At 43.5% G+C, this 27,623-nt stretch overlaps 1 protein-coding gene across 1 annotated transcript in view; it reads right to left on the bottom strand.

Annotated features, from left to right (window-relative positions):
* Window positions 1-27,623, bottom strand: part of SNTB1 (syntrophin beta 1) — a 236,160-nt gene that overhangs the window by 82,541 nt on the left and 125,996 nt on the right. The window contains exon 3 of the mRNA XM_046018798.1: window positions 13,379-13,586. Within this exon, the coding sequence (XP_045874754.1) occupies window positions 13,379-13,586 (208 nt within the window). The remainder of the gene's footprint in view (window positions 1-13,378; window positions 13,587-27,623) is intronic.

Raw genomic sequence — 27,623 nt, 5'->3', positions numbered from 1 at the left:
TCTTAGAACCCATGGAATAAGTGAATCCATGTACCTGAACTGTGTTATTTACTGGGGGCAAGAGAGCCCAGAGCCGCCTGAGTCCAGAGCCCTCCTTTCCTTTTTTATTTTTATTTTTAAAAAATATTTTATTTATCTATTTGACAGAGAGACAGAACACAAGCAGAGCAAGTGGGAGAGGGAAAAGCAGACTCCCCACTGAGCAGGGAGCCTGATGCAGGGCTCGATCCCAGGACTCCGGGGATCACGACCTGGGCCGAAAGCAGACACTGAGTGATGGAGCCACCCAGGTGCCCCCTTTTCTGATTGTAAATCTAGTGCTCTCATTAGGAAGGATGCTAAATTCATAAAACATTACAGGCACTCAAAGACCATCACTCATCACGCCTGCATCTCACTCAAAATTGAGAAGCTTGACATTTTCAAATAAAGGAAGCACTAAGTTATACCGAGTTTATGATCCAAGGATCCTCATGTGGAAAGATGATTTTTTTTTCCCATTTTATTTATTTTTTTCAGCATAACAGTATTCATTGTTTTTGCACAACACCCAGTGCTCCATGCAAAACGTGCCCTCCCTATTACCCACCACCTGTTCCCCCAACCTCCCACCCCTGACCCTTCAAAACCCTCAGGTTGTTTTTCAGAGTCCATAGTCTCTTATGGTTCGCCTCCCCTCCCCAATGTCCATAGCCCCCTCCCCCTCTCGAAATCCCACCTCCCCCCAGCAACCCCCAGTTTGTTTTGTGAGATTAAGAGTCATTTATGGTTTGTCTCCCTCCCAATCCCATCTTGTTTCGTTTATTCTTCTCCTATCCCCGTAACCCCCCATGTTGCTTCTCCATGTCCTCATATCAGGGAGATCATATGATAGTTGTCTTTCTCCGATTGGCTTATTTCACTAAGCATGATACGCTCTAGTTCCATCCATGTCGTCGCAAATGGCAAGATTTCATTTCTTTTGATGGCTGCATAGTATTCCATTGTGTATATATACCACCTCTTCTTTATCCATTCATCTGTTGATGGACATCTAGGTTCTTTCCATAGTTTGGCTATTGTAGACATTGCTGCTATAAACATTCGGGTACATGTGCCCCTTCGGATCACTACGTCTGTATCTTTAGGGTAAATACCCAGTAGTGCAATTGCTGGGTCATAGGGTAGTTCTATTTTCAACATTTTGAGGAACCTCCATGCTGGTTTCCAGAGTGGTTGCACCAGCTTGCATTCCCACCAACAGTGGAGGAGGGTTCCCCTTTCTCCGCATCCTCGCCAGCATCTGTCATTTCCTGACTTGTTAATTTTAGCCATCCTGACTGGTGTGAGGTGATATCTCATTGTGGTTTTGATTTGTATTTCCCTGATGCCGAGTGACGTGGAGCACTTTTTCATGCGTCTGTTGGCCATCTGGATGTCTTCTTTGCAGAAATGTCTGTTCATGTCCTCTGCCCATTTCTTGATTGGATTGTTTGTTCTTTGGGTGTTGAGTTTGCTAAGTTCCTTATAGATTTTGGATACTAGCCCTTTGTGTGATATGTCGTTTGCAAATATCTTCTCCCATTCTGTCAGTTGTCTTTTGGTTTTGTGAACTGTTTCCTTTGCTGTGCAAAAGCTTTTGATCTTGATGAAATCCCAATAGCTCATTTTTGCCCTTGCTTCCCTTGCCTTTGCCGTTGTTCCTAGGAAGATGTTGCTACGGCTGAGGTCGAAGAGGTTGCTGCCTGCATTCTCCTCAAGGATTTTGATGGATTCCTTTCTCACATTGAGGTCCTTCATCCATTTGGAGTCTATTTTCCTGTGTGCTGTAAGGAAGTGGTCCAATTTCATTTTTCTGCATGTGGCTGTCCAATTTTCCCAGCACCATTTATTGAAGAGGCTGTCTTTTTTCCATTGGACATTCTTTCCTGCTTTGTCGAAGATTAGTTGACCATAGAGTTGAGGGTCGATTTCTGGGCTCTCTATTCTGTTCCACTGATCTATGTGTCTGTTTTTGTGCCAGTACCATGCTGTCTTGATGATGACAGCTTTGTAATAGAGCTTGAAGTCCGGAATTGTGATGCCACCAACTTTGGCTTTCTTTTTCAATATTCCTTTGGCTATTCGAGGTCTTTTCTGGTTCCATATAAATTTTAGGATTATTTGTTCCATTTCTTTGAAAAAAATGGATGGTATTTTGATAGGGATTGCATTAAATGTGTAGATTGCTTTAGGTAGCATGGACATTTTCACAATATTTATTCTTCCAATCCAGGAGCATGGAACATTTTTCCATTTCTTTGTGTCTTCCTCCATTTCTTTCGTGAGTACTTTATAATTTTCTGTGTATAGATTCTTAGCCTCTTTGGTTAGGTTTATTCCTAGGTATCTTATAGTTTTGGGTGCAATTGTAAATGGGATTGACTCCTTAATTTCTCTTTCTTCTGTCTTGTTGTTGGTGTACAGAAATGCAACTGATTTCTGTGCATTGATTTTATATCCTGACACTTTACTGAATTCCTGTACAAGTTCTAGCAGTTTTGGAGTGGAGTCTTTTGGGTTTTCCACATATAGTATCATATCATCTGTGAAGAGTGATAGTTTGACTTCTTCTTTACCAATTTGGATGCCTTTAATTTCTTTTTGTTGTCTGATTGCTGAGGCTAGGACTTCTAGTACTATGTTGAATAGCAGTGGTGATAATGGACATCCCTGCCGTGTTCCTGACCTTAACGGAAAAGCTTTCAGTTTTTCTCCATTGAGAATGATATTTGCGGTGGGTTTTTCACAGATGGCTTTGATAATATTGAGGTTTGTGCCCTCTATCCCTACACTTTGAAGAGTTTTGATCAGGAAGGGATGCTGTACTTTGTCAAATGCTTTTTCAGCATCTATTGAGAGTATCATATGGTTCTTGTTCTTTCTTTTATTAATGTGTTGTATCACATTGATTGATTTGTGGATGTTGAACCAACCCTGCAGCCCTGGAATAAATCCCACTTGATCGTGGTGAATAATCCTTTTAATGTACTGTTGAATCCTATTGGCTAGTATTTTGGCGAGAATTTTTGCGTCTGTGTTCATCAAAGATATTGGTCTGTAGTTCTCTTTTTTGGTGGGATCCTTGTCTGGTTTTGGGATCAAGGTGATGCTGGCCTCATAAAATGAGTTTGGAAGTTTTCCTTTCATTTCTATTTTTTGGAACAGTTTCAGGAGAATAGGAATTAGTTCTTCTTTAAATGTTTGGTAGAATTCCCCTGGGAAGCCGTCTGGCCCTGGGCTTTTGTTTGTTTGGAGATTTTTGATGACGAAAGATGATTTTTTAAAACACAGAAATGAGGGTCAGGTGCCTGGGGTTGCGCCTCTCTTCTTCCAACAAAGCCGTGTTGAACAGGCAAAGTGAGACTGTATTTTTTCTCAGAGGACTCTATTGCAGGGTCTGCTGGCAACGGGGAATACGTTTCTGGCTACTACCACGAGTCCACTGACTCAAGCATCTGACGATACAGACACTGTCTAGGCTCTGGAGCAACAAGCCTCAATAAGAAATTGCCTCTTCTCTCTGCAGGATTGTACCTGCACAACCAAGACAGATCAAGAAGTATTTTAGGGTCTCTCCCTGAATCCTTATGATAGGGAAATGGGTAAGAGTAATTCTGAGAATCCTTCTTGCCCTCTTAAGCTCCGTAAAGACCCTCATTTTCATCTTGACTCAGGCCCTATGTCAATATGGATATTCTTAAATCAGATTCGAGAACTCTAGATACATCCGCATGCCTGTTCCTAATTCTACCTAAAATCAATAAAGGACTTCAAACTTAATCACTCTGATTCAGCTTACAAAACCTGAAAATACCAACTTGAAAGAGTTTCAGGCTGAAAAATGAAACGTGGTTATTTGCATTGCATTTGTAATATTGCAACCTTGTCCTATCAGAACTAATAAAAAGCCCACGCCAAAAATGTAAGGCTGTGGAGGGACTCTGAAAACGACACTGGGAACTTCAAAGCTTTAGAAAGTAATTCTTCCAGGGTTGGGGGGAGAAAGTCATGAGTAAATGCCAGGGTGAGTCACTAGGATTTGACTATAGTTGTAAAGAAAAGGAAACTTCTGGGTGGTGGCTAGAGCCCCCTGCGTGCCCCAGAACTGGCTACTATCAGTATCTCTTTGCCCCCTGAAGATCTTGTGTATGTGGGCTGGAATGTTTTTTCCCCGTGTGAACACACCAGGGATTACAGTAGGTATCGCTTGGTCCTCTGCCAAAATTCCCTTCTCTAGGTTGGAGCACTCAGCCTTCATGGTATGTGAATAATGACTGCCCACAGTAGAAGCCTTCTCTTCCTCTCGAGGCCTGCCCCTGGCCCACAGGACTCTCTTTACCTGCAAAGTAGCCTACAGCCAGCGGTTGACTCATAGGCGGACATAAAATCCCAACTCTTCTGTGTAAGGTGGGGATGGGTAGTCTGGGCTGCCCTTCCTGTTCCAGAGCCTGTTCCTTCCTGTTCCAGTTCCAAGTCCCCATCCTGTGGGACTGGGATGAGGCTAGGCTCTAGCTGATAGCACATTTTCTTAGCTTCCTCCCCGACCTCTCTCCCTTCAACCATTGCCTTACAGATTTCTTACAGATTTCTCCTGAGTATCCTCTCTCTAAGTCCCTCCCCTAGAATCTCCCTCTCCAACTTGGCTTCTAAAGAATCCTAAGACACTGAACATGCTGCACGTGCTTGACCTCTTGGAGCCTCCCAGGGCTCCTGTTCTCATCGGATATGCCTCCCACCCTTCATTCCCTGCACTCCCCCTAGACCTAACCCGAACGGGTTTTACTTCTCTGACAGCCCGCAAAATGATTCAAACAAGCCAATCCCATACTCCCATGGGATCCAGAGAGCATCTCGCCCACTAGTTACTACAAAGCCTGTCTCACAGTCCCTGCTGTTTCCCTCTGCCCCCTAGTAACCCCTACGGGGTCCTGCAAGGCTTGCAGCATCGTCTCCAGGCTCTTAGTAAATGTGAGTAATGAGCTGCCGCCAGGCTCCTCTGTCCAGTGTTTGCTGTCATGGGATCTGCCGGCTCCTGCTGTTCAAGGTGGGGATCTCTCCCTCACCAAGGCGGTGAATAGAAGGTGATCAGAATAATCAAGTAATGGAAATCAACAGGAAAATCTTTTTTTCTTTACTGAAGAGAGGAAGGTTTTCTGGAAGAGATCTATTTCATAAAGGCAGGGTGATTGGTAATGACCAATAAGATAAAGTTGAGCAGAGTGTGCTGGCCATACAACCAGGCACAGAAGCTTTCCATCTTGAGATCTACATATGTCTCCCAAGAGATCAAGGAGGGCTCATATGAATTTGTGGGAATCAGCCCCACAAGGCCTCCCATTACCAAATTGCGCCGTGAAGTCACGCAGCAAAGTGGGCATATTTCCATCTTTCCATTAGAGCTGCCTCTCTGCCAACCTAGCCACCCCCATTTTAGATCCCCCATTTCTCAGAGAATGGCAGATGGGCACAGTCTGCGTTCACACGTGCACGGTCGCTTTCAAGACTTGTAGTGAAAGACCAACAGGAAGATAACCAGGCTCTTGCTGGTTTTTCCCAGTCTTGATGCTTCTCAGAGGTGAATCACTCAGGAACTGGATGACTTGCCTTTTACAAGCAGCACAACAGGCCCATTAGCACTTAATTGCATTAACAGTCTGTTTCCTCACAAAACAAACAGACTTGATTTAGGGATGAGGCAAATCAGGGGTAGCCTGGACATAGTTCTATTTCTACTTATCTGATGGGAGTTCCCTCCGGTCAGAGACTATTTTCTCTCTGGGAAGTGGTGGGAAATTCCTACGTAGGTGATTTTTAGGCAGATGGTGAAGCTGATATATTTAGAGGCTCCAGAAATATCGTTCCCTTAATTACACTGTCAAGATCTTGATTACCAGCAGCCTATTTCACTCAGACCAAGGCTAATTCACATTCGCATTTGAGATTCCTCTAAGGGAGCTGGGCGATGCAGCCACAGGATGAAACTGGTGATAGTCACGTGGCATTTGGGTGGGTGAATGAATTGTTATTGTTGGAACCGAAAATTAATGATGGTCTAGTGAATTATGTGAGATATAGGGAATGTATGTTGACAGCTGGGAGACGGGTAGACAGAGGCGGATGGATAGGGACAGACAGAGAGCCGGATGGATGGAGAGAGGGATAGAGGGGGACACGGATGGATGAACAGATATAGGGCGAGATGGATAGCTGGAGAGAGAGAGAGACAGTTCTGCCTTTGCACAGCAGTGCTGGCCAATAAAAATGATTGCGCAAGCAGAAACCATACCGAGTGCTCTCCATCACTTGGAAAAATTAGTATTGTTCTCTGGACACTTAAAATTTTTTATTGAAACATTAAAGATGGTCTTGCTATTAGCTGTCAATATACAGGGAAATGAAAAAAGTAGTAAAACCTATTTACTTAGTAATCTATCCCTTAAGGCATAAGGAAGATTGAGAATTCATGTATTTTATTTCTTTGTCGAAAACTTGAGAGCAGTGTGAACATGCTTGTTGCCTTCTCCTCATCACGTAAGTGAGGATTCTCAGTGAGCGTCTTTTCCATGCCTTGACAAGCCATCCTACTCCTTTCTAAGTCTGGATCAGCCGGTAACATTTTATCCTTTCTACTTTCAGCGAGGCGAAATGTCTCAGAGTGCTCCCACGCTGTGAAGCTTCTCACTTCTTCTGGGGCATCTTCACCCTTTCTTCACTGACTTCTGGATGCACAGCAAGATTCTCTGGAACGGCACCGGCACCTACACGCCCAGGGTCAACCAGTTCTTCCATAATTCTATTCCCGTTTGATCAGAAGCTCACTTCCACAATGATCACATTCCACTTGACCGTACTTTCATCTTTTTTGGACAGCTCCCCCTTTCTATTATCCATTCTTATCAAACGTCATACATTTATCACCGGGAAACAAGGAGGAAACACCACTACCCGCTTTGCAGTCTGTGTGTGAACGAACACACATGTGGTGACCGGTCACTGACAGATTGTGAGAGAATCACGGGACTGGTCACCAGGCAACACACATTGGCTGTTCATATAATGATTTTCTGAATGAGGAGCTGGCAGCGAAGTTTGTACTTTATAAAATCACTTGCAGTTAATAGACCATAGTAACTGAAATATGAACTGTGTTGTTGAGAGACTGGGTGCATCGATTTGAACCATGATAACCAAATTCATAGTGCTTGCTTCAGTGGCACATATACTACAACTGGAAGGTAACTGAACTCATAGATATTGGAAACACTCAAACCAAGGCCAACTCTGTGTGTGTGTGTGTGTGTGTGTGTGTGTGTGTGTGTGTATGTGTATTTTAGTCTTCTCCTAACCTGTCCTAACAAAGACCATTTCAGTCTTTGTCGGACCTGTTCATTGGACTTCTATATTACAAAACAGGAAGAAAGAGGAGAAAGGCAGAGGATCACTGTGTGGACAATAAAGACTGGGACCCGCCAGACAGGTGTAACAGGAAGAACAGAGAAGAATCTCTTTCTCTTGGATTTCCTTTTTTAGGATAGTGAAAGGAACGAAAGTAGTTCAAGATTAGGATGGAAGTGGATGGGAGCGAAAAAAGATTTTAGTAAGGGTTGCACTGTCCTCATATGAGAGCGTCCCCTGCTATGGACTGAATAACTTCCCTTCCAAATTCATAGGTTGAAAGCCCTAATGTGATGGTATTTGCAGTGGGGCCTTCAAGGGAGGTAATTAGGAGGGTGGAACCCCCCATGATAGGATTAGCATCCTTAAAAGAAGAAGAGAGCTATGATTCCTTTCTTTCTGCCAAGTGAGGCAACAGTGAGAGGGCTGTCTATAAATCAGAAAGAGGGGGCTCTACCGGTATTCAGTTCTGAGGTTGTCCTGATCCCAAACTTCCAGACTCTGAAACTGCGGAAAACAAATTTCTGTTTATAAGTTACCTGATCTACCATACTCTGTTTCAGCAGCCTGAATGGATGAAGACACCCTTTATTTTCATAAAGACACATAAAATATTTGAGTTCTTTTGATATGTCTCTTCATTAGGAAACAATGCTTTTGGTATGTGATAATGTTCTTACTTTGGATTCTGGTGGTTTCACACAGACAGGCACATGTTCCCTGGGTCCCTGTAGGAGCTCAGCTTAGTGGAAAATTCTGGACTTGAGGAGTGGAAATAAGAGTTCACATTGTCCCTGCCACTTGCTGGAGGAGTGAATTTACTCCTGCAGGCTTGCCTCATAGGGTAGGAATTATTTAAACACATTGCCTGCGACAGACTAGGCACACAATAAATACTAATTACCAACTTCCCTTCCTCCAATAACACCCTGGGGAGGCACAGCTATATAAATGTTCCCATTTTTAAAAATCTGAAGTGGAAATGAGGAAAGCTGAGAACTGAATTTGCATCTCAGAGCTCCCAACTGGATTTTTTGTTGTTGTTTCCTTATGCTGCTTCTGTGTTTTTAATCCGATAAGAAATAGTTTGCAAACTAAGAAAACAAAGTAAAGCAAAGGCAACACCTGATGAACTGAGCACAAAAGGAAATCCAACAATTCTGCCATGTCCCTGTTGGTTAGTGTTTTTCTAAGCAGCAAGAGTCAGAGCTTGTTTTTCTCTTGTTTGAAACTGGACCATTGAAAACACCTCAGTAATAATAACTGCAAAAAGATGAAAGAACAATGACTGAAAGACTGTGTTGTGGGGCATATTATATTTTACAATTCCAGGTAAAGATCGGCATCGATAGGCCCTTTGGGTATAGACTGGGGCTTGGAAGGAGGTAAGAGGTTTAAGACCAAGAAAAACAAGGGAACGACCATGCTGGTACACTTGACCCACCTACAGGTGAGGGTGCTCACAGGGAAAGCAGCACAGGGCCTGGACTGTTACTGTCACAGTTCAGAAGGCCAGGCAGTAAAGGAGAAAGAAAAAAAAAAATGGCCCCAACCCAAGGGCAGTTGGCCCAGTGCTGACCTTGACATTGTAGGAAGTCCAGAGAATGGCTACGAGAGTTCAAGAAGACTAAAATCAACTGCAATGGATAAGCTGCAGTGGATTCTTTTAAAAATTAAGAGAAATAATGGTATCATCACATTTTCCACTCTTTAATTATTCCTGTATCTTGATTTAGAGTGTGACTTCAGATCAAACACTTCCCATGCTCTGGGTCCCAGATTCCTCATCTGTACAAAGAAGAGGTCGGTTCAGGTCACTGTCGCAGTTCAGGCTGCTATCACAGACTACCACAGACTGGGTGAGTCAAACAACAAGCACTTGTTTCTCATAGTTCTGGAGGCTGGAAGTGCAAGAACAGGGTGCCAACTTGGGGTTCTGGTGAGGGCCCTCTCCCTGGCCTGTGGAAGGCTACCATCTTGCTGTATCCCACATGGTGGAGAGAGAGAGAGTGGTCTGGTCTCTTCATCCCCAAGAAAGGCACCAGTCCCATCGTGAGGACTCTATACTCATGGCCTCATCCAAGCCTCATGACCTTTCAAAGGTCCAACCTTCAAATACCATCACATTGAGGATGAGGGCTTCAATATATGAATTTGGGGGGGGGGACAGGAATGTTCAGTCCCTAGCAATTACCTCTGAGTCCCTTCTCTCTGATACTGAGGATGAAGGTTCCCTACTGTCCACCAAATCAAATTCAAATCATCTGTCCAGCTTTCAAGATCTTCCATAACTGGATGCCACCCAAGGTATCATATGTGTCTGATGAACATTCGCCTGCCTTTAGATCAATCTCTAGCACGCCGTCACTACAAGCTCTATGAAGCCACTGCCTCCACTTTTTTCCATGTTCACTCTCCTCTCTTGGAGATCACTGAACTCTCTCCATTGCCTCAAGGACTAGCCATTTTGTGGGAGCCATTCTTCCAGTCCTCAGACCACCTCACAGGAAAGAATAACATTAATACGAAGTTTTCCTCCTGCGTACTGTAGAGGAAATTTTAGGATTAGCATAGGCAGGATCTTATTTATTTATTTACTTTTCATTTGAGAGAGAGAGAGAGAGACAGAGACAGAGCACACAAACAGGGGGAGAGACAGAGGGAGAAGGAGAAACTTCTGCCTGCTGGCCTGGAACCCTGACGTGGAGTTCGCTCCCAGGACCCTGAGATCGTGACCCGAGCCAAAGGCAGATGCTTAACCATCTGAGCCACACAGGTGTCCCACAGACAGGGTTTTAAAAGGGAAGTTGTTGTTGTTGTTTCATATTGTTCTAGCGCATGTAAATGCTAGTTCTAAAAATTTGAAATTAAATTTAATATGTATAAATCATGGCCCAGAGCTGCTCCTATTAATCACAAAAATCAAAGATTAACAGCATAGGAAAAGACAAAGGACATCAATTTAAGGTAAATTACAGCTGAATATATATAGGATCACACTTTATAGCTTTACAAATACCAAGCAAATTCTCTGATATTTGTGATAATATAAGAAGGCCACAGTATTAAGGATTTGCCATTCGTTGTTAACATTTTGCTGAAAACCATTTGTATGCCTCCACACTAGGATTCAGTATTAAATATTTAATCAAAAAGATTCCAGCTTGGATTTTTTCCCTAGGACTTGATCTATGGTAATCTTTTGAGAAGTTCTGAAGCTGAAGGCAATAAAAGACATTCTTGCTTCTGATAATTATCCATGGTAAGTCATTACTGCTCTTAGGAATACAACACATAATACAATTTGAAGAAACATCTGTAACGGTTATCTGAAATTGTAAGAACAATACTATTCTAAAACCAAGAAGAGTTTTTATGAACCTTTATTCCTGCTCCATGGGAATGCCTAATGACTCTACTGATAATATGGTATAAGCAGACAACTTATAAGTGAGAAAATGGAAACTCTGGGGAAAATTTCAACATTATTAATAATGACACAATTTTATTTTCCAACTATACAAATAGTAATGAAGTTTGTGTTAAAAGAGATGGAGGGGAAAAAGAAAAAAAAAAAAAAGAACCTCCAAGAGTTGAGAGCATCTCAGTCTCTTGGAAGTAGAGAGATGTGTGCGCTAGACAGCGTCCTTTGCCCCCCCCCCCCCAGGTCTAGTCTCTACCCATTTCCCCCTTGCTTGTGCCTTTGGAGACAGAGCTTATCCAGATGCATCAGTGGGGCTCCCTTGCCTCTGGCTTGCCATCAGCCTCAGTCAATGGGAGACACGAGCAGGAGGTCAGTGGGCAGGGTCACAGGGGTTGTACTTCCCTCCAAAGACCATAGCTCTTAGCGGTGGCCCTTTTCTATAGCTACAAGTCTAGCTAGTTTCAGGCAACTGCTCCTTTTCTTGCCATTTCAGATTAAGGGGTGGCTGTGGCCTCTTGCTGCTGTTAGCTCTGGAGTGCTTCTCCATCTCTTCTTGGTTTTCCTTACCTTGGCCACAACTTACAAATTACCCCTTAATTAAAGCCATTCCAATCATCACTTTTGAGTTTGCCATCCACTTCCTGCCAGGACCCTGAGATCTCTAGAACATCTGCCAGTCTACTCAGGCCCCTAAGAAGTCAAGGACAGCTTTTCATCCCAATCCTCTTCTCCACTAGCAGATAATGTCTGTTGCTTTGGCTTCCCCAGAATCCATTCAGTCTGTCCCTTGCAGAGCAGCCAAACTTTCCATTAGAGAACCACCTCTCCTCATTTCTCAGGGCACAAGGTTTGGTTGATGCTGATCTCAGCACAACCCAGGGTGAACATCTGATCTAACTCAGTTCCATCAGGCTTAATCTCAGGACTTCCGATAGAACTATGATGGCAAAGAGACTTTTATTCAGGTAGACAAATAGCCGTAATGGAAAACATAAGACTGGAACTGCTGGGCCAAGGATGAGGGCTTGCCTACGTGTACACCAATGAAGTGGGCAGGGTGCAAAAAGATGGAGAAGCAGGCCTAATAACATTATTTGGATCCCTGGATCCCACTATGCCTGAAGCTGATCCTTGGGTACTGTTCTCTATGTGTTCTCAAAAGTGATACATCCCTTTTTTGCTCAAGCTGAGTTGAGCTTTCTGTCATTTGCAATGGAAAGATCCCCCACACATATGGAGGAAGTAAAAAGTAGAGAGTATTGGAGACTGTTGACTTATGAAATGAGGCCATCCCCATCTGCTGTATTGTTTTCATCGAGAACCCAGCACACAGGTCATGAGAGGCTACCTGGGTTCTTGTTTATTACTCTTTCGGGGCTACCACAACCTGCATTGTTCCTTCCATACTTTGAAATCTGTTTGAGATGGGACAACACCAAATCAAACAACACCCTCTGTGTTGAACTTTGTGGCTGAGACCCAGGCATGAACTGATATAAACAAAGAACAATGGTGGAAAACAGCCTAATGCTGTGTTCAAGTATTATTTTCAAGTGCTGTTTGACGGGGCCTTCTCAGATGACATGGTCCCCCAGCAGGAAAGTTGTTTATTGCGACAATCATCATGCCCATTTACTGCCTATTACTATGTGAGTCACTGGGAGGTCAGACTGGTCCAAAAGCCCAGTGTTCCTGAGCACTCCAGGTCAAGTTCAAGGGACAGCAGTCAGGTATAGGGATAATGGCAAAGGCTGAGTGCTTTGACATGAAGAGAAGGGTTAACTCCCAGCAGACGGCTGCAAAGTGAGTTTTACTGTCTTTAAGGTATCATGTAGCTTGGGAAAAGAAATCAGAGGGACAGTGTTAACGTGTCCCCAGGTCCTTTTCCACAGTAGCTGCCCTCCCTGAGAACAAAGATTAAATCTTCATTCATCCTTAAAACTTCTCTCCTGCCTAGTAGCTGGCCCTGCACAAGGCAGGAGCTCACAAATGACGACCTTCAGGGCCTGCTGGCTTTAGAACACAGATAAAATATAAGATAACGTATCAAAAGAGTCCACACCTGGTAGCTAAGGCTCTTTGCTATTACTGCTTTACTTTAAATGAACGTATCTACGTTATTAATAAGCAGGTTCATGAAAACTCACAGGAACCCCTTTCTAAGCAACCTTTTCCACTTCCTCACAAGGCAAAAGGTCCATGGTGCGTTTGAGTTATTTTTCCTGACCTCCATATGTGTGACAGGCAAACTACGCACCTACTCCCTCACTCACCCGTTCACCAAACAATCTGCCAACACCTGCCATTTGCAACATATAGGACTCTATGTGGGGGAATCAAAGCTGATTAGGACACAGCACCCCATCGCCCCCACTATGTACGACACAAGCCTGCTGGAGATGGACAGGAAGTCCAAACAAGCCCGCCAATGACAGATCCAGCCTATGGAATGAGGCAACTGAAAGCATGGTTGTCACAAGAGCTGGGGGAACCTGGGGAGGGGGGTGATGTCTACTCCTGAGGGAGCATTTTCCTTACCTTATCTGCAAGCCAGCCCAGATGCCTGATCTCTCGGCTCCCAGCAATGCCCGTTTTCCCCAGCTGCTCTCTGACCTCCGCGATCACTTGGGTCAGCAGGTCACTAACATTGGAATGGATGGCACTGAACCAGGCCTGGGCGGTGGCGGAGTCCTTGCTCCGTAGGATCACAGTGTGCTTCGCATCTGGAGAGTGGATTTCAAGCTGCCTAGAGAAGCAGAGAGAGAAGGGTTAGAATGCTCCCTAGTAGGTCATGTTTTGTCAAGTCCTGGGACACAAAGGTGAATTAAATTCTCTGCTCTTGCTTTTGGACTTTGTCAGCTTTGCCTGGTTTATCTTAATGCTCCCCTCATTCATTCATTCATTCCTTCACTTATTTGTTCATCCACAAACATCCACCGAGAGCTAAGGTATTGGATTAGATACTGGGGACACAGATCGCCTGAATTAAGGATGTCTCGTTTTCCTGTTATTCTGCCGACTGGCTTATCCATAGTGTCATTTCAAGACTTCCAAACTGCGAGCTGATGCTAATTTGCTCTCCCTCTCCATCCACAGAAGATTTTACGAATGTACTTACATGCTTGCTGCTAACACAGGAAGGGGACTGGAAATAGCCAGCACATGCTTCATCCTACTGCTCAGAGGTAACTGTGAATACTTAAGAACCGAAGATGACCACATTTTGCATTCCTTCGGAATCCTGTCTGTGGCACACTTCCTACCATTTCATCCTTGGGCATGTGTAATGAAGAAATGAATCGGCCTAGGAAGGGGTAACAGTGGGGGAGAGAGGTGCACTAAGGGCTCTCTTTAAGGCAGAAAAAGAAAGGAAAGAAAGAGGGCGCCTGGGTGGCTCAGTGGGTTAAAGCCTCTGCCTTAGGCTCAGGTCATGATCTCAGGGTCCTGGGATCGAGCCCCACGTCTGGCTCTCTGCTCAGCAGGGAGCCTGCTTCCTTCTCTCTCTTTCTGCCTGCCTCTCTGCCTACTTGTGATCTCTCTGTCAAATAAATAAAGAAAATCTTAAAAAAAAAATAAAGAAAGGAAAGAAAAGAAGGCAAAAGTCAAACATCAAAGCTTACCCCTGAGGTCCACAGGGACCACCCGAGATACAAGTGAGATTTGCATACTGTGATTGTGGTAAAAGGAGGACGTTCTAGATAGATTTTTTTTTTAAGTACTCCTAGATTAACAAGCTATTGCAAAAATAGTATATATGGGCTGTATAATGGAACTCTCTGTCCATTATGCCCTTCCCCCAGTTTTCCCCTCAGGTTATGGAATTCAATATGGAAACTGACATTGGTACAACGTAGGTGTGGTTCTTGTGGTACTTTGTCTTCTGTGAATCACACACTCAGAACACACGACGATTCCCATCCCACAAATCCTCCCTCCAGCCACTCCTGATAATTACGATGCTCCCCTCGCCACTGTCATCCCCAAATCCCCAGCAACCATTAACCTGTCCTTCACGCCTATACTTTTCACACAGCTAATTTGTATGGCAGGGACAGAAAAAACCCCACATTTATTCATTCATGTATACATCCAAGTAAATATTTTTACATTGATGTTTGCATCAGAAAGAGAGGAATTGGAAAAATTCAAAACTGAATAAAAATGATCCAATTGTTATTTCACCCCTTAATTATTATGCTACCATGCGTTGAATGTTTACTATTTACATATGGATCTCCTAATTTCTCTAGGACTGATAACTATTAGCCCAATTTAATAGAAGGAAAAAACTACAGTTTGGAGGGAGAGAGAATTTACCCAAGGCCACACAGTGATGTGATTCAAATCTATGTCGGTTAGGCTCCAAATCCCAGGAATTTAGCTACTGTATTACACTGTCTCTCCTTTAAACGGGACAACATCCCATGGGGGGGGGGGGGCAACTCGTTTTCTTCCACAGCTGTCTGAAGTCTCATTCTCATGCTCAGTAGTGTCCTGAGTTTCAAAATAACAATTTGCAGATCCCCTGAAAATCAGAAGTCCCAACGCAACCTGGCCTCGTTAACATTTGAAACCAAACTTTTAGAGCAAGTAAACCTTTTTACTCACAAACTAAAATTGTAGAAAAGGAATGATTTAGAAAGTAGAATGTCTCTGGGGGAGTTTTAGCAAAAATTAGTTTTGTTTTTTTTTTTTGGTCAAAAATTTGCAAAACAAGGCTCCTCACAAAGACTCCAAAGGTTTTTGACTGTGTGTGTGTGTGTGTGTGTGTGTGTGTGTGTGTGTGTGTGATAAACAGGGAATTCTTCAGGTGACATCTGTCCTCAAAAGAAAAAAATCTCATGCCTTTTGGGCACTTTTCAAAGAAACAGGAGGTAATTCTTGCCTGCAGTTCTCACTCCTCAGTAAAGTTACATAGTCAAATACCAACCATGGTTCTCAAAAAGCATTCATGTACTTTTCTTTTTCTCTTTTTTCCTTATTTTAAAGATTTTTACTTTTTTTTTTTTTCAAGTAGGCTCCCTGGCCAGCATAGAGCCCAACATGGGGCTCTAACTCACGACACTGAGATCAAGACTTGAGTTGAGATCAAGAGTTGGACGCCTCACTGACTGAGCCACCCAGGCACCCCAATATTTTATTTGTAAGTCATCCCTACCCCCACGTGGTGCTCAGACCCACAACCCCCAAGATTGAGAGTTGCCTGCTCCGCTGACTGAGCCAGCCAGGTGCCCTCAGTGTGCTTTTCAATTTATTCTAACACGATCCGTTATTCTAGAAATTTAAAACCTGCAACTATTTCATTTACAATATTTTCTTTTGAAGACCGAGTTTGTTTTTAAACAAATGATGGTTTGGGAAGCCGCCACTCCCCAGGTGTCACACACACACACACACAAACGATATTCCAGCAAGGAAGAAAGGAAACAAAGAACATCTTTGTTGGATTGCCAGCCTGCCCCCAAGAGGAAAGCTGACTTGTAAACAAAGGTACAGGCTAATGATACAGAGACCTGTTTCTCCCAGGCCCTAACAGCATTTATCATTGCTAATTTTTAAGTAAACTTTTCAAGTATAACCTAAAGACAGAAAAGTGTACAAATCGCAGTGCACAAAGGTACTTTTGCGAAGGGAATACATTTGTGGAACTGCCACTCAGATCAAGGAGCAGAACGTGACACATGGGGTCCCAGAAGTCCCCTTCGCGCCCCCTTTCCAGTCATTACCTCCCCACCCCCAACCAAATCACCCCTATTCGGATTTCTATTACCAGAGATTACTTTTATCTCAGCCAAAATGTGTTTGTTTTTGTCTTCACTAGCTGCTGTTACATCCTGTACATCCTGTTGCCTGATGTACAGGAGGACCTTGGACTATTTCTGGAGCAAACAGGTCCTGCGCTTTTAGTGGTGGTTCTCAAAGTGATGCCCACTGGCAGCAGCACCAACCAGGGAATTTAATTAGAAAAGCAAATCCTCGGATCTAACTCTGAAGCCACGGAATTAGGAATCCTGGGAGCGGGACCCAGGAAACACCCTCCAGGCAAGTTTGATGCAACTCAAGTCTGAGGGAGGTTGCTCTAGGAGTTCATAAGAAGCCCCGAACTTGGTTGGTTGTCAGGGTTCCCAGTGGCCAAAAGGTGCACTGAGCTCCTCCAATCAGTCTTAAAATCCCAAAGAAAGAACTCAGAGGACACAATAGAGCAGTCTGTGGCTTTTTATAGTTTAAAAAAGGGGAAAAAGAAAAAAGATGACCGAAGTTCTCAAAGTGTTCTTCAGAAACCCCTGACAGGTTTTTGCTTTTGTTTTGAATCACTTGACTAAATACACATGCTTGGACCCCATTCCAGACCTATTGAGTAGGAATTTCCAGAGGTTGAGGCCTGGGTATTCACTTTAAGTGTTCCATAAATTGGGGGTACCTGGGTGGCTCAGTCGGTTAAGCGTCTGTTTTCGGTTCAGGTCATGATCTGAGGCCTCTGGAATCGAGCCCCACATCAGGCTCCCGGCTCAGCAGGAAGTCTGCTTCTCCCTCTCCCTCTGCCCATACCCCCTGCTTATTCTTTTTCTCTCTCAAATAAATAAATAAATAAATAAAATCTTTAAAATAAGTAAATAAATATTCCATAAATTATATCAATTAAGGACCATGGCAGGCCTCTCTGAGCCCAAGTTCAAGTCCCCTGTAAAGCTGTGCCTATAGTTGTGTGTTACCAGAAGCCTTCTGGGTGGGCAGTGTTTCAGCTATCCACTGCTGAGTAACAGCCTCCCCCTGAATTTAGTGGCTGATGGCTGCAAAACGTTTATTATTTCAGTTTCTGTGGCATGTAAATTGGAGAGTGGCTCAGTTGGGTGGTTCTGGTTCAAGGGCTCTTGTGAGTTTGCAGGCAGGGTGTCAGCTGCAGCTTCGGGCCTCTGAAGGCTTGCCTGGGGCTCCACTTCTTTGATGGTGCACTCATCTGGCTGTTGGGGGGAGGCCTCAGTTCCCCACAATGTGGGCTCTTCCAGAGGTCGCTGAATTTCTTCATGACATAGTAGTTGGTTTCCCCCGGAGAGCAAGAAGGAGTGGCTATTCTTTTTCTGACCTGGTCTCAAAGACACACACTTTGGCCTAATTTGTCATTGAAGCTCCCTTTACCAAAATGGGATCCCGTGCAATGCACATTTTAGAGCATGAAGAGCTAAAGAAAGAAAGTCCGTAATTCCATTTCCAGGCAGGCAGTGTTGTCCTTCCTTCTTCAGCAGCCTCCTTTCTCACCAATTTAAAGCGCAGGTGCCAGATGGAAGCTGTGAAGCACGTGGAGTTTGGGGTCAGGCTGGCTCTAAAATTTGTTGGCTTGTGAGGCACCACGCAAGTCACTTAACCTCCCTAAGCCTCAATTTCCTTATCTGTAAAATGGCTCAATAAGCTTGCCTCTTAAGATTTTTGGAGAGACCAAACGAGGTAACACGCACAGGACCTGTCACAATGCCAGGCTGGTCTTGGTGGGTTCTGGTTTGCAATGGATAGTCTTCCCAAACGTGTGCAACACATGGGGGGGGTGGCGCATGGCAGGGAGAGTCCTCCAGCGTGGGCTTCGGTTCAACTCTTTCCCCAAGTCCAACGTGGACTTGAAGGGCAAGCCAGATGCAGGAAAAACAAAAAAGTAAACAAGGACTCTTTCTAACATCCTGGAATGGAAAAGGAAGGATAACTTTGGGGAGAGTCCTGAGTCTTCTGCAAGATCTTGGATGATTTGGGGTAAACCTGAGAATCCATCCCCCCCCCCCGTTATCCCCTTTACCTTTGTTCTACCTAAAAGAGCCCCATGAGACCCACGTTCGGGATGTTGATAGGAATTAGGGCCAACAGTGGAGCTACAAGAATCTGCTAAGGCCCCTTGGTTTTCTCAACGGCTGAACTAACCGGCAACCGTGAGGGTGAAAGGAGATGGGGAATTGTTTTACCTTCCTGCAATTATTTTTGCTGATAACATACACAAAAGAACCATTTTCATATATTTCATGTAACCCATTTTTTAAAAGCAATTTCAACTCCGGTAAGTACTTCGTCCATCTGCAAATGTATGGAAGGAGATAAAGATGAAGAAATGAAGTAGAAACAGAGGAGGTGAGGTGTGCCGAGAGGAAACAAAGGAAAGTAAGGCCCTAGGGTGGAAATGCTACTGTGGCTGGGTAGCTGACGTCATTAAAGTCAGGGGACCCCAAATGCATGAGACAATGGAAGCAAAGAAAGCACAGGGCAGGGGTGTCTGGGGGGCTCAGTCGGACAGGCAGACCAACTCTTGGTTTTAGCTCAAGTCATGATCTCTGAATTGTGAGATTGAGGGCTCCACACGGGGCTGTGTGTTGGGAGTGGAGTTTGCTTAAGATGTTCTCTACCTGCTTCCCTCCACCCCACCTCCCTTAAAATAAAATCTTAAAAAAAAAAAAAAAAAAGCATGGGGCAGAACAGTGAGAGTAGTGTCCTATCACTGATGTCAAACTGATCTTTATAAATGCTTGTAAATGTGGACACTATGCTGGGAAATGTATCCAGGTGGGTTCAATGAGGAGGGAAATTGGGTGAAAAGAGAACAAGATTATAAAAGAGACTTTGCTGTCTCACATTCTGGCTTCTGAATTTTGTTCCCTGTATCCGTTGTGTATTCACTGTACTGGGACGGCAGGGGAGGCGGCGGCGGAGGAGAGGAGGAGGATCCGGCTGTAGGTTAAAACAACCTTGTCTCAAATGCAAGCTCTGTCATTTGTGAGTGACACAATCACATCTGTGATTCTGTCTACCCAGTTTCCATTCCCCTTTCTGGCAACAGGCTTTACCCCCATTCTCAGCCTCAGTGGTTTGGGGGCTCAATGGTTTGAGTGTTGCAGGTGTGATCTAATTTGCCTCATGGAGATCTGGCCCAGAATTTCTGTAGAAGCACTTCCTCAAGGAACTGTTTTTTCCTTCTCACATCTACTGAGGGGTCAGAGAAAATCATGGATCTACTGAAGGCCATCTTGCCATCAAAAGGCGAGGGTCTGCCTGCAAATGAAGCCAACACATAGGAAAACAAAGCTGAGAAGCCTGGATCCAGCCATACCTGACACACAGCATATTTCACCTATGCTCTCCTTTTAGCATAAACCTATTTGAATTGGGTTGTCAAATACAACTACGAGTCCTGACTCACTGACCACAAAGAGGTCACATAATTTCTATGAGCCTCGAGTTTCTTTATCCCCTGTACAACGGGGGTGGGATGGTGATGATGATAATGATGATGAAGTGATAATGACGATAATAACGGAAGCAATAATAATAAAACCTTCACGGGGTTACTAGAGCATCAAATGAGATAATAATTGTGAAAGTGCTTTGCGACTTGTAAATCCTGACATTAGCAGGTGCCATGTATGCTTTCGGCATTTTAAGGCTCTTCTATTGGTTCAGCAGCTGGGAAAAGGCACTATATTAGTGAAGACAATGCTTTTGAACTGTCGGCCCCTATGAGCAAGCTAGTACTTTCCTAGCTACACCATTAATAAAGAGACAAGGCATGCATATTGAAACAAAATCCAAGTAAATCTCTTGAGTTACAAAATGGAGTTGGAAACATATGGTGATTTCTTAATACATGTATACAAAGATATGCTGTGTCTATACGTGAGTTTTCAAGAGAACTCATGGTGTTTAGCATGTGTTGGGTGTCCCTATCCCCAAGAAGCTCGCCATGTATATAGCAGGATGAATAACATCATTCCAAATTCATGTCTGCCCAGAACCTCAGAATGTGACTGGTTTAGAAAGAAAATCTTTGCAAAGTAATTAAAGCAAGGATGGTGATGAGATTCTTTTCATTTATTTATTTATTTATTTATTTGACAGAGATCACAAGTAGGCAGAGAGGCTGGCAGAGAGAGAGAGGAGGAAGCAGGCTCCCTGATGAGCAGAGAGCCCCACACGGGGCTTGATCCCAGGACTCTGGGATCATGACCTGAGCTGAAGGGAGAGGCTTAACCCACTGAGCCACCCAGGCGCCCTGGATGGTGATGAGATTCTTATCTCACTCATCTACCCACTGAATTAGAGTGGGTCCTAAATCCAAGGACGTGCCATTTTAAGAGACGGAAAAGACATGGAGACACAGAGAAGGAGGCAATGTGAAGATGGCCATAGAGCCTGGAGTGATGCGGCCACAGTCAACAACTGCCAAAGATCGTCAAGTACCCGAAGCTAGAACAGAGGCATGGGATGGTTTCTCCCTCAAAGCTCCTGGAGGGAACAGCCCCCCCCCCCCAACTCCTTGATTTCACACGTCCGGCCTCCAAAACGGAGAGAGAGTACATTTCTGTTGTTTTAAGCTTCCCAGTTAGTGCCCACTTTGTCACGGTGGTCTTAGAAAACCCATACGCAGTGTAACCATCTTTTTGCGCATAGTTGAATGGGAACTGCGTTCATGTGTGAAATACGAAGGTGCTGAGAGTAACTCGTAAGATGCAGATCATTTAGGGCTATGGCAATCATGCTTCCATTTCAATGGCACAGGGGAGCTAAACAGTTTTCTCCTTGGCAAGAACAAAAACAAAAACAAACAAACAAACAAACAAAACACTAAAAAATACCCTTACCCCCACCAACATTCAATTCTACAACCAGAAAGAAAAAGGAAACCCTCCTGAAATGAGGGACATAATAACCCCTGCTCAGTAAATCAGAGTGCCTTCTACTTCCCTCTTGGCATTAAAAAAAAAAAAAAAAAAAAAAAAAAAATCTAGACAAGCTCCTTGCGAGCTGATGAGTCCTACATTTCTGGAGCCAGGAAAGAGGAGGGAGGGAGCACCTCAAGGAGCAATAAAGTTAGGACAGTTGATTGGAGCTATTTTCAGCAGGACAGTCTTTTATGACTCCTATTTTGTTCCCCAGTTGAACTGACCACTGCTTGATGAACTGTATTTATCTGTAGTTCAGCGATAAAGTTCTTTTAATTCCCCGCTGAACAGAAATATTTAGGGCAATGCCACAGCTGTGTTTATTCTCACACTCCACCACAGTTATGTAAATACTGCCTATGGAACTATTTCTGATAAAGGCCCATACCAACCCCGAGGAATTACACGCTCACTCGAGATGTCTGCCAAGATGAGCAGTTTCGATCCAGCTTGGCACAGCCTGTGAATGATATCACAGCTTCTCAGAGATCATTTGGCAAACCTCGCAATAAAAGAGTAATTTTCTTACCCTCTTACTCTTTTAAAGGCTCCCGCTGAGACAAATAATATTTCCCAGAATCCTCTGCTCCCCTGTTCAGAAACATGAGGCTGCCACATAAAACTTGAAGCCTCCCAACACAAAATTGATGAGTAAAACCTGCAGCCTGGCAACAAAGGCTTCACGTGACCTTTCCCCTCCAATGGGAGGCTGGAGAAGACACGGATGAAGGTAGTTCTGAAGAGAAGGCCTGTGGGCTTGCAGCCACCATTGGGAAGGGAGGGGAATTCAAACCACGTGGTTCCTGGTCATTATGGTTGCTCCCAGCTCCATGAATCTGTGATTCCCAAGGCTGATACAAAAGATTTCCTCACAGACAAATATACGGCACGCCATGAATACAGATAGTTGAATTTTGAGGTATTTTTATTTCCATCTTTCTGCTTTTCCTGCATTTCGAAATTTTTTGCAATACAATCAGACAGATAAGAGGAAAAAAGTTTAAGAAAAGGAATGTTGGCATACCTTTTTCACCAGGAAAAATATTTTTAGGTGAACAAGAAAATGCTACAGAAAAAGTTAGAAAACAATTTAGAATGTTTTCTTAAATCCTCAAATTGGTTGTTAACGAAAAAGACTTCAAAAGAAAGAGATAAGAGATCTATATTTACAATACTCATAATGAGGAGAACCTGTCCTGTGGGGATGAAAACTCCACCACCAAAGATGTTCACTTTCCTCATTTTGTCCCTTCCACCAGCCTGTGAGGTGAATGGTATTAGTGTGTCTACTTTACAGATGAGGAGATGGCCCCTCAGGGGGGCTAACTTGTTCAATTTTCCCATAAGTAAGAGGAAAAGCTGGAACAGAATCCCTAGCACGTGACTACACAGCCTGTGTCTTAATCATCAGTTCCATTGAGCAGGGTGTTTGCAAAATGTGGTTTGTTGCTCCCGAGAGTAGAGAGCATCTCTCCTCTTGGTTGCTGCTCAGTATCTTTCAGACACCCTTCCAGTGTATTTGGAAAGTTTTCAGAATCATGCGTTGTGCTTCCCCATGCTAGAAGCCAGAATTTGAGTTCCCTGTCTTTCCTGCTGGTGGAGCTCAGAGCCCATCACTCAAAATGGCAAGGAGGCACCACGAGAAAGTGGTTGTGTATGGAAGCCATCTTTTGGCAAAGATGGCGGCGGAGGCATCCAGCTCTAACTGGCAGCAGCGGCAGATCTTGGCCAGTCCCGAGCTGTTACTGGTGCAAGCTGAGGCAGTTGCCTAACTGTGGCATGGTTGTTAGATGGCAGCAACAGTGGGATTTCTTCTAGAACGGCATTCACAATGCAAATGGGCATTGAGCTTAGCCTGCCTCTCTGAACTCTTTGGGAAATAGGTGACCACTGTCATATCCTCAGCCAGAGTTGATTCTATTGCCTGAAACTACAATCCCCTGCTAAGAATGCAGATTTCAGAATCTTGTTGCCATGATGGGGGCTACTGAGATCACCTAAGGAATATGTCAAGTGTGAGCAGTGAATAGAAAAGGAGCCAGGAAAGGTGTTCCGCTATTTTTCACAAAATCCCATTTCAAAAACAGGTCATGCATGATGTAGTATTCTGCTAGGCTCGGGGGGAACCTGACGGTATCTCTCATGTTGGGTAGCTTTCAATTTTTCGGGAACACATAAATTTACAAAATATGTGAAGAATTTCAGCACTTCGACTTTCCTAGGGGAATGATATCATTATCAAAGTTTTAGGAGACGAGTCAGCTAATGTCAAACTACAGAAACATTTTGTTTTTCCACTACTGACTTCATCTGTACCTCACAGAATATTCTGTGATTTGACCTTGCTCAACTGATTTTTTTTTAAGCCATTTAAATATACAATGTGCTATGCAGGTCAAATAAATTTATATTCGTCTCTAGATTCTTAATATCCTACACTGACAGCATAAACAGTCCATCCCAGAGTCCGGTCCAGAGCAAAGCATTTGCAGTCTGAACATCTATTTTTGCTTCTTTCGAATCAGATTATTTGGGGCCGGAGTTAGCAAATAAAAATATAGGAAGCCCAGTTAAATTTGAATTTCAAGTAAATAACGAACAGTTTTCAGTGTTAAGTATGTCTTGCACAATACCTAGTGGTAGAAGTGGTATAAAGCACAGGAATTAGGAAGTGCATAGAAAATAAAACTGATAGTCTTCATGAAGGATTTGCTCTGAGGGATGGGGAAGAGGGAAGTGTCAAGGAGTCTTCCAGTTTAACTGAATGAAGGACAGTGTCTGTCTGTTACTAAGATTAAAAATTGAAAATGGTTCAGATTGGGCAAGAAACACGAGATTGGGTAAATTTCTCCATCTTCACTTAGGTATCTTGTAATAACCTCAAACTTGTAACATATACATAGACCAGCTATGCCCCAAGGGCCTGTCTCTTCTATGTTTATTTTAGTTTCATGGAATCAGCATCTTCCCAACAATCCAGGTTGGATGACCCAATCATTCTTGATGTCTCCTGTCCTCTTCTCCCAGGATCCATTCAGTCTCCAAGTTTTATCAGTATTACACTAGTGGTCTCTCCCTTTGAAAGGAGATGGCCAGACTGTAAATTAGCAAGTTTTCACAGCGGACCTAGGGTAAGCGCTTGTCTAGGATGGGATATAAGGTTTACTTTGTAGGCCAGCTTTCATCAAATGGTAACAGTTGCCTGAAATGATATTAAAGAGAGCCTGAGGACTCATTCTAGACTCAACAAGAAAAAGGAACATCATCATATAATGACATCTGCCACGGACATGGGGGTGGGGACTGGCAGCACTCATGTTGTCTAGTTGATATTTCCAGAAAGTGTTTTGAAATGTAGCTCTCACATGTAGCTCCCCATTACCCCACGCTCGGAGAGTCGTGGCTTTCCATCATCCAACAGTTACTCTTTCAGGGCTTATCCCTTTAGACTTTATCTCTCCCTCCAAACCGTAAATTCTCTGAAGGTATGATATGTATTATGTTAATATCCCCGTTGCCTGACACACAGAGGGGCATAACCGATAAGTCTTTCTTTCTTTCTTTCTTTCCTTCTCTTCATTTTTATTTATTTATTTTTTAATCCATAAGTTTCTCCTGGGCTAAGTGAACGGATGGCTCTATTACTAAAAGTTTGTCCAGACTTGATGGTGGCTCCCTTTCTAACTTCTTTTTTTTTTAAAAGCTTTATTTATTTATTCATTTATTTGTTTATTTATTTATTTGACAGATGGAGATCACAAGTAGGCAGAGAGGCAGGCAGAGAGAGAGGGAAGCAGGCTCCCCACCGAGCGGAGAGCCTGATGCGGGGCTCATCCCAGGACTCTGAGATCATGACCTGAGCTGAAGGCAGATGCTTTTTAACCCTCTGAGCCACGCAGGCGCCCTCACCCTTTCTAACTTCTTGTTAAGGTTCTACAACCACCTCCCTTTACATTGTGTTTTTGCCTCACTACATGTTAACCCTTTCAGTCTTGAATAATAAAATTTAATTCTATGGTAAAAAGTGTTTCAGTTTTAAATCACAAGATTTATTTACTATAGTTAAATAAGTAAAGGCAAACATGTCTTAATGTCCCAGAAGGGTAGTTTCCACAGATGATGTCCAACAGTCAGTTCTGAAGCATTTGGTTAATTTCGCATTACCTTGTTTATCAGACAATTTGTCATACGTAATTTTCTTGGGCTAAAGTAATCGATTTGTGATCTTGCCAGCCTTACCAGGTTGGACGTAAAAGCAGACCGACTCACAAACTGTGTAAATCGGGGTCAAAAGATGACACAAAATTAACGCAACAAGGAATACTTCTGAGAGGTAAGAACAGGAGTGGATGCCCTTTAAGTCATTTCTGTGGGATGCATGGACAAAATTACAAGACGGCTTGTTATTCATTAATCAATTATTTTGAGTGCCTGGCACATAGCCGTGGAATGAGGCACATGAAGGGAAGGGAAGTGAACACAGATAGGGTTTCTGTCGTTCCTGAGATTCTAGTCTAGCAATCTTTGGACAAGCACACACTTTTAGTTTTCAAATAACATGAAAAATTCCTACCATGAGAGAATAATTTGTATCTGTTTTAGGAACAATCTTTTATTCAGTTCTTAATAAACTAAGCAGTAATTCACCACTGTGATGTTCACAGCTGCTTATACATAGTAATAGTATTTCACCAAAGGCAAAATATCGCTCATCCGTTCTGTTTTAATTTCTACTAAGTCTTTCTATTTAAGGGGGGAGGAGAAGAAAAGGGGAGAAGGACAAAAGCACTGTATCTCCAGTGCCCCCATATGGAGAAAGATGTCACTGGCGGAAGGCCATGAAGCCATTACTATCTTTCCACAAGGATTCTTAGTAGCCACCACTCAGCAGAGAAGAGGGTCCCAGAGAAGGGTAAAGGTGGATGAGGGAAAAGTTGGATGAGATGAGAAGGATCTGAAAAGGATCTCCACCACACAAAGGGACTGGAATAGGCACAGAATTGGGGTTCAGAAAAGTGGAAAAACACCATGGGCAATTTTAGTTAGCAAGGGAGCACTAGAGGAAGAGAAGCAGAAACCAAAATGAGCCAGTTAAATGGATGAACGAACGAATGATCAAAGACCGAATTAGCAATTAGCGATCCAGACGGAATTTAGAGGTCATTTAACCCAACCACCAATTTCAAAGGTGAAAAATCTCCAGGAGGAGGGGTGATTTATTTATCTGTGGTCACACCTGCAGGTAGTAGAATTACTAAACCTGGAATCCAGAATTCCTAACAATGATGTTTATTCAAGATCAGAGGATGGGCACAGAGAGCTCACACACTGGAGACCGCCTTACCTTTCTTAACAGTCTTCCAGAGGGCTGGGCCTGAATTTGGGGCCAATACCTCTCTCTGCATCAGTCACTGTAATACTCTGTAGATATTTCACTGTCAAAGTATTTATAAAAATGACAGCTTTATAATTATTTTCTCTGTGAAGTCTTTGCTCAAAGACATGTTCACCTCTTTTGTAGATAGCAATAATCATTTCATTACTTGAAGGATTTAAACAAGCACAAACAATCAGCTACCCACAAAATTGCTATGTTAAAAAAAAATCTGTATCTGAACTATCTAGACAAGTTTTAAATTGTCATGCAATTCTGTACTGGTCGCGAGAGAGGGTGAAAATCAGAATAATGCTAATGATCATCCCAAGTTTCAAAAGGTCACGCTACATGAAATTCAATCTTCTTCATTCTTACAGTAAATGCCACGGTGCCAAACAAGTTGGGAAGAGAGTCAATCTCTCTGTGAAGGAGCAAAGCTGTGGGTTAGGTTTGTTTAATTTTGTTTTGACTTTATTAGCTTTCCCCCCCCCCCCTTAAAGAAAATACATGTTAAAACAGTAGAACAGAAAAGCTTTTACCCATGAAGGAAATTTACTTAAAGCTTCTACTTCTTGACATGGAGGTGCATGGGGAGGAGGAAAGGGGGGTGCACACCATGGAGGGGAGACGAGAGTGCCCTGATTCTGTGATTGCTACCTGGAACAGATGAGCTCCTGGGCTGCTCAGATGCCTGCCTCTGCCTACAGCATTCCAA

Source organism: Meles meles, chromosome 1 (genome assembly GCF_922984935.1).
Source record: "Meles meles chromosome 1, mMelMel3.1 paternal haplotype, whole genome shotgun sequence".
NCBI lineage: Eukaryota > Metazoa > Chordata > Mammalia > Carnivora > Mustelidae > Meles > Meles meles.
This window is presented reverse-complemented; position numbering and strand designations above follow the sequence as displayed.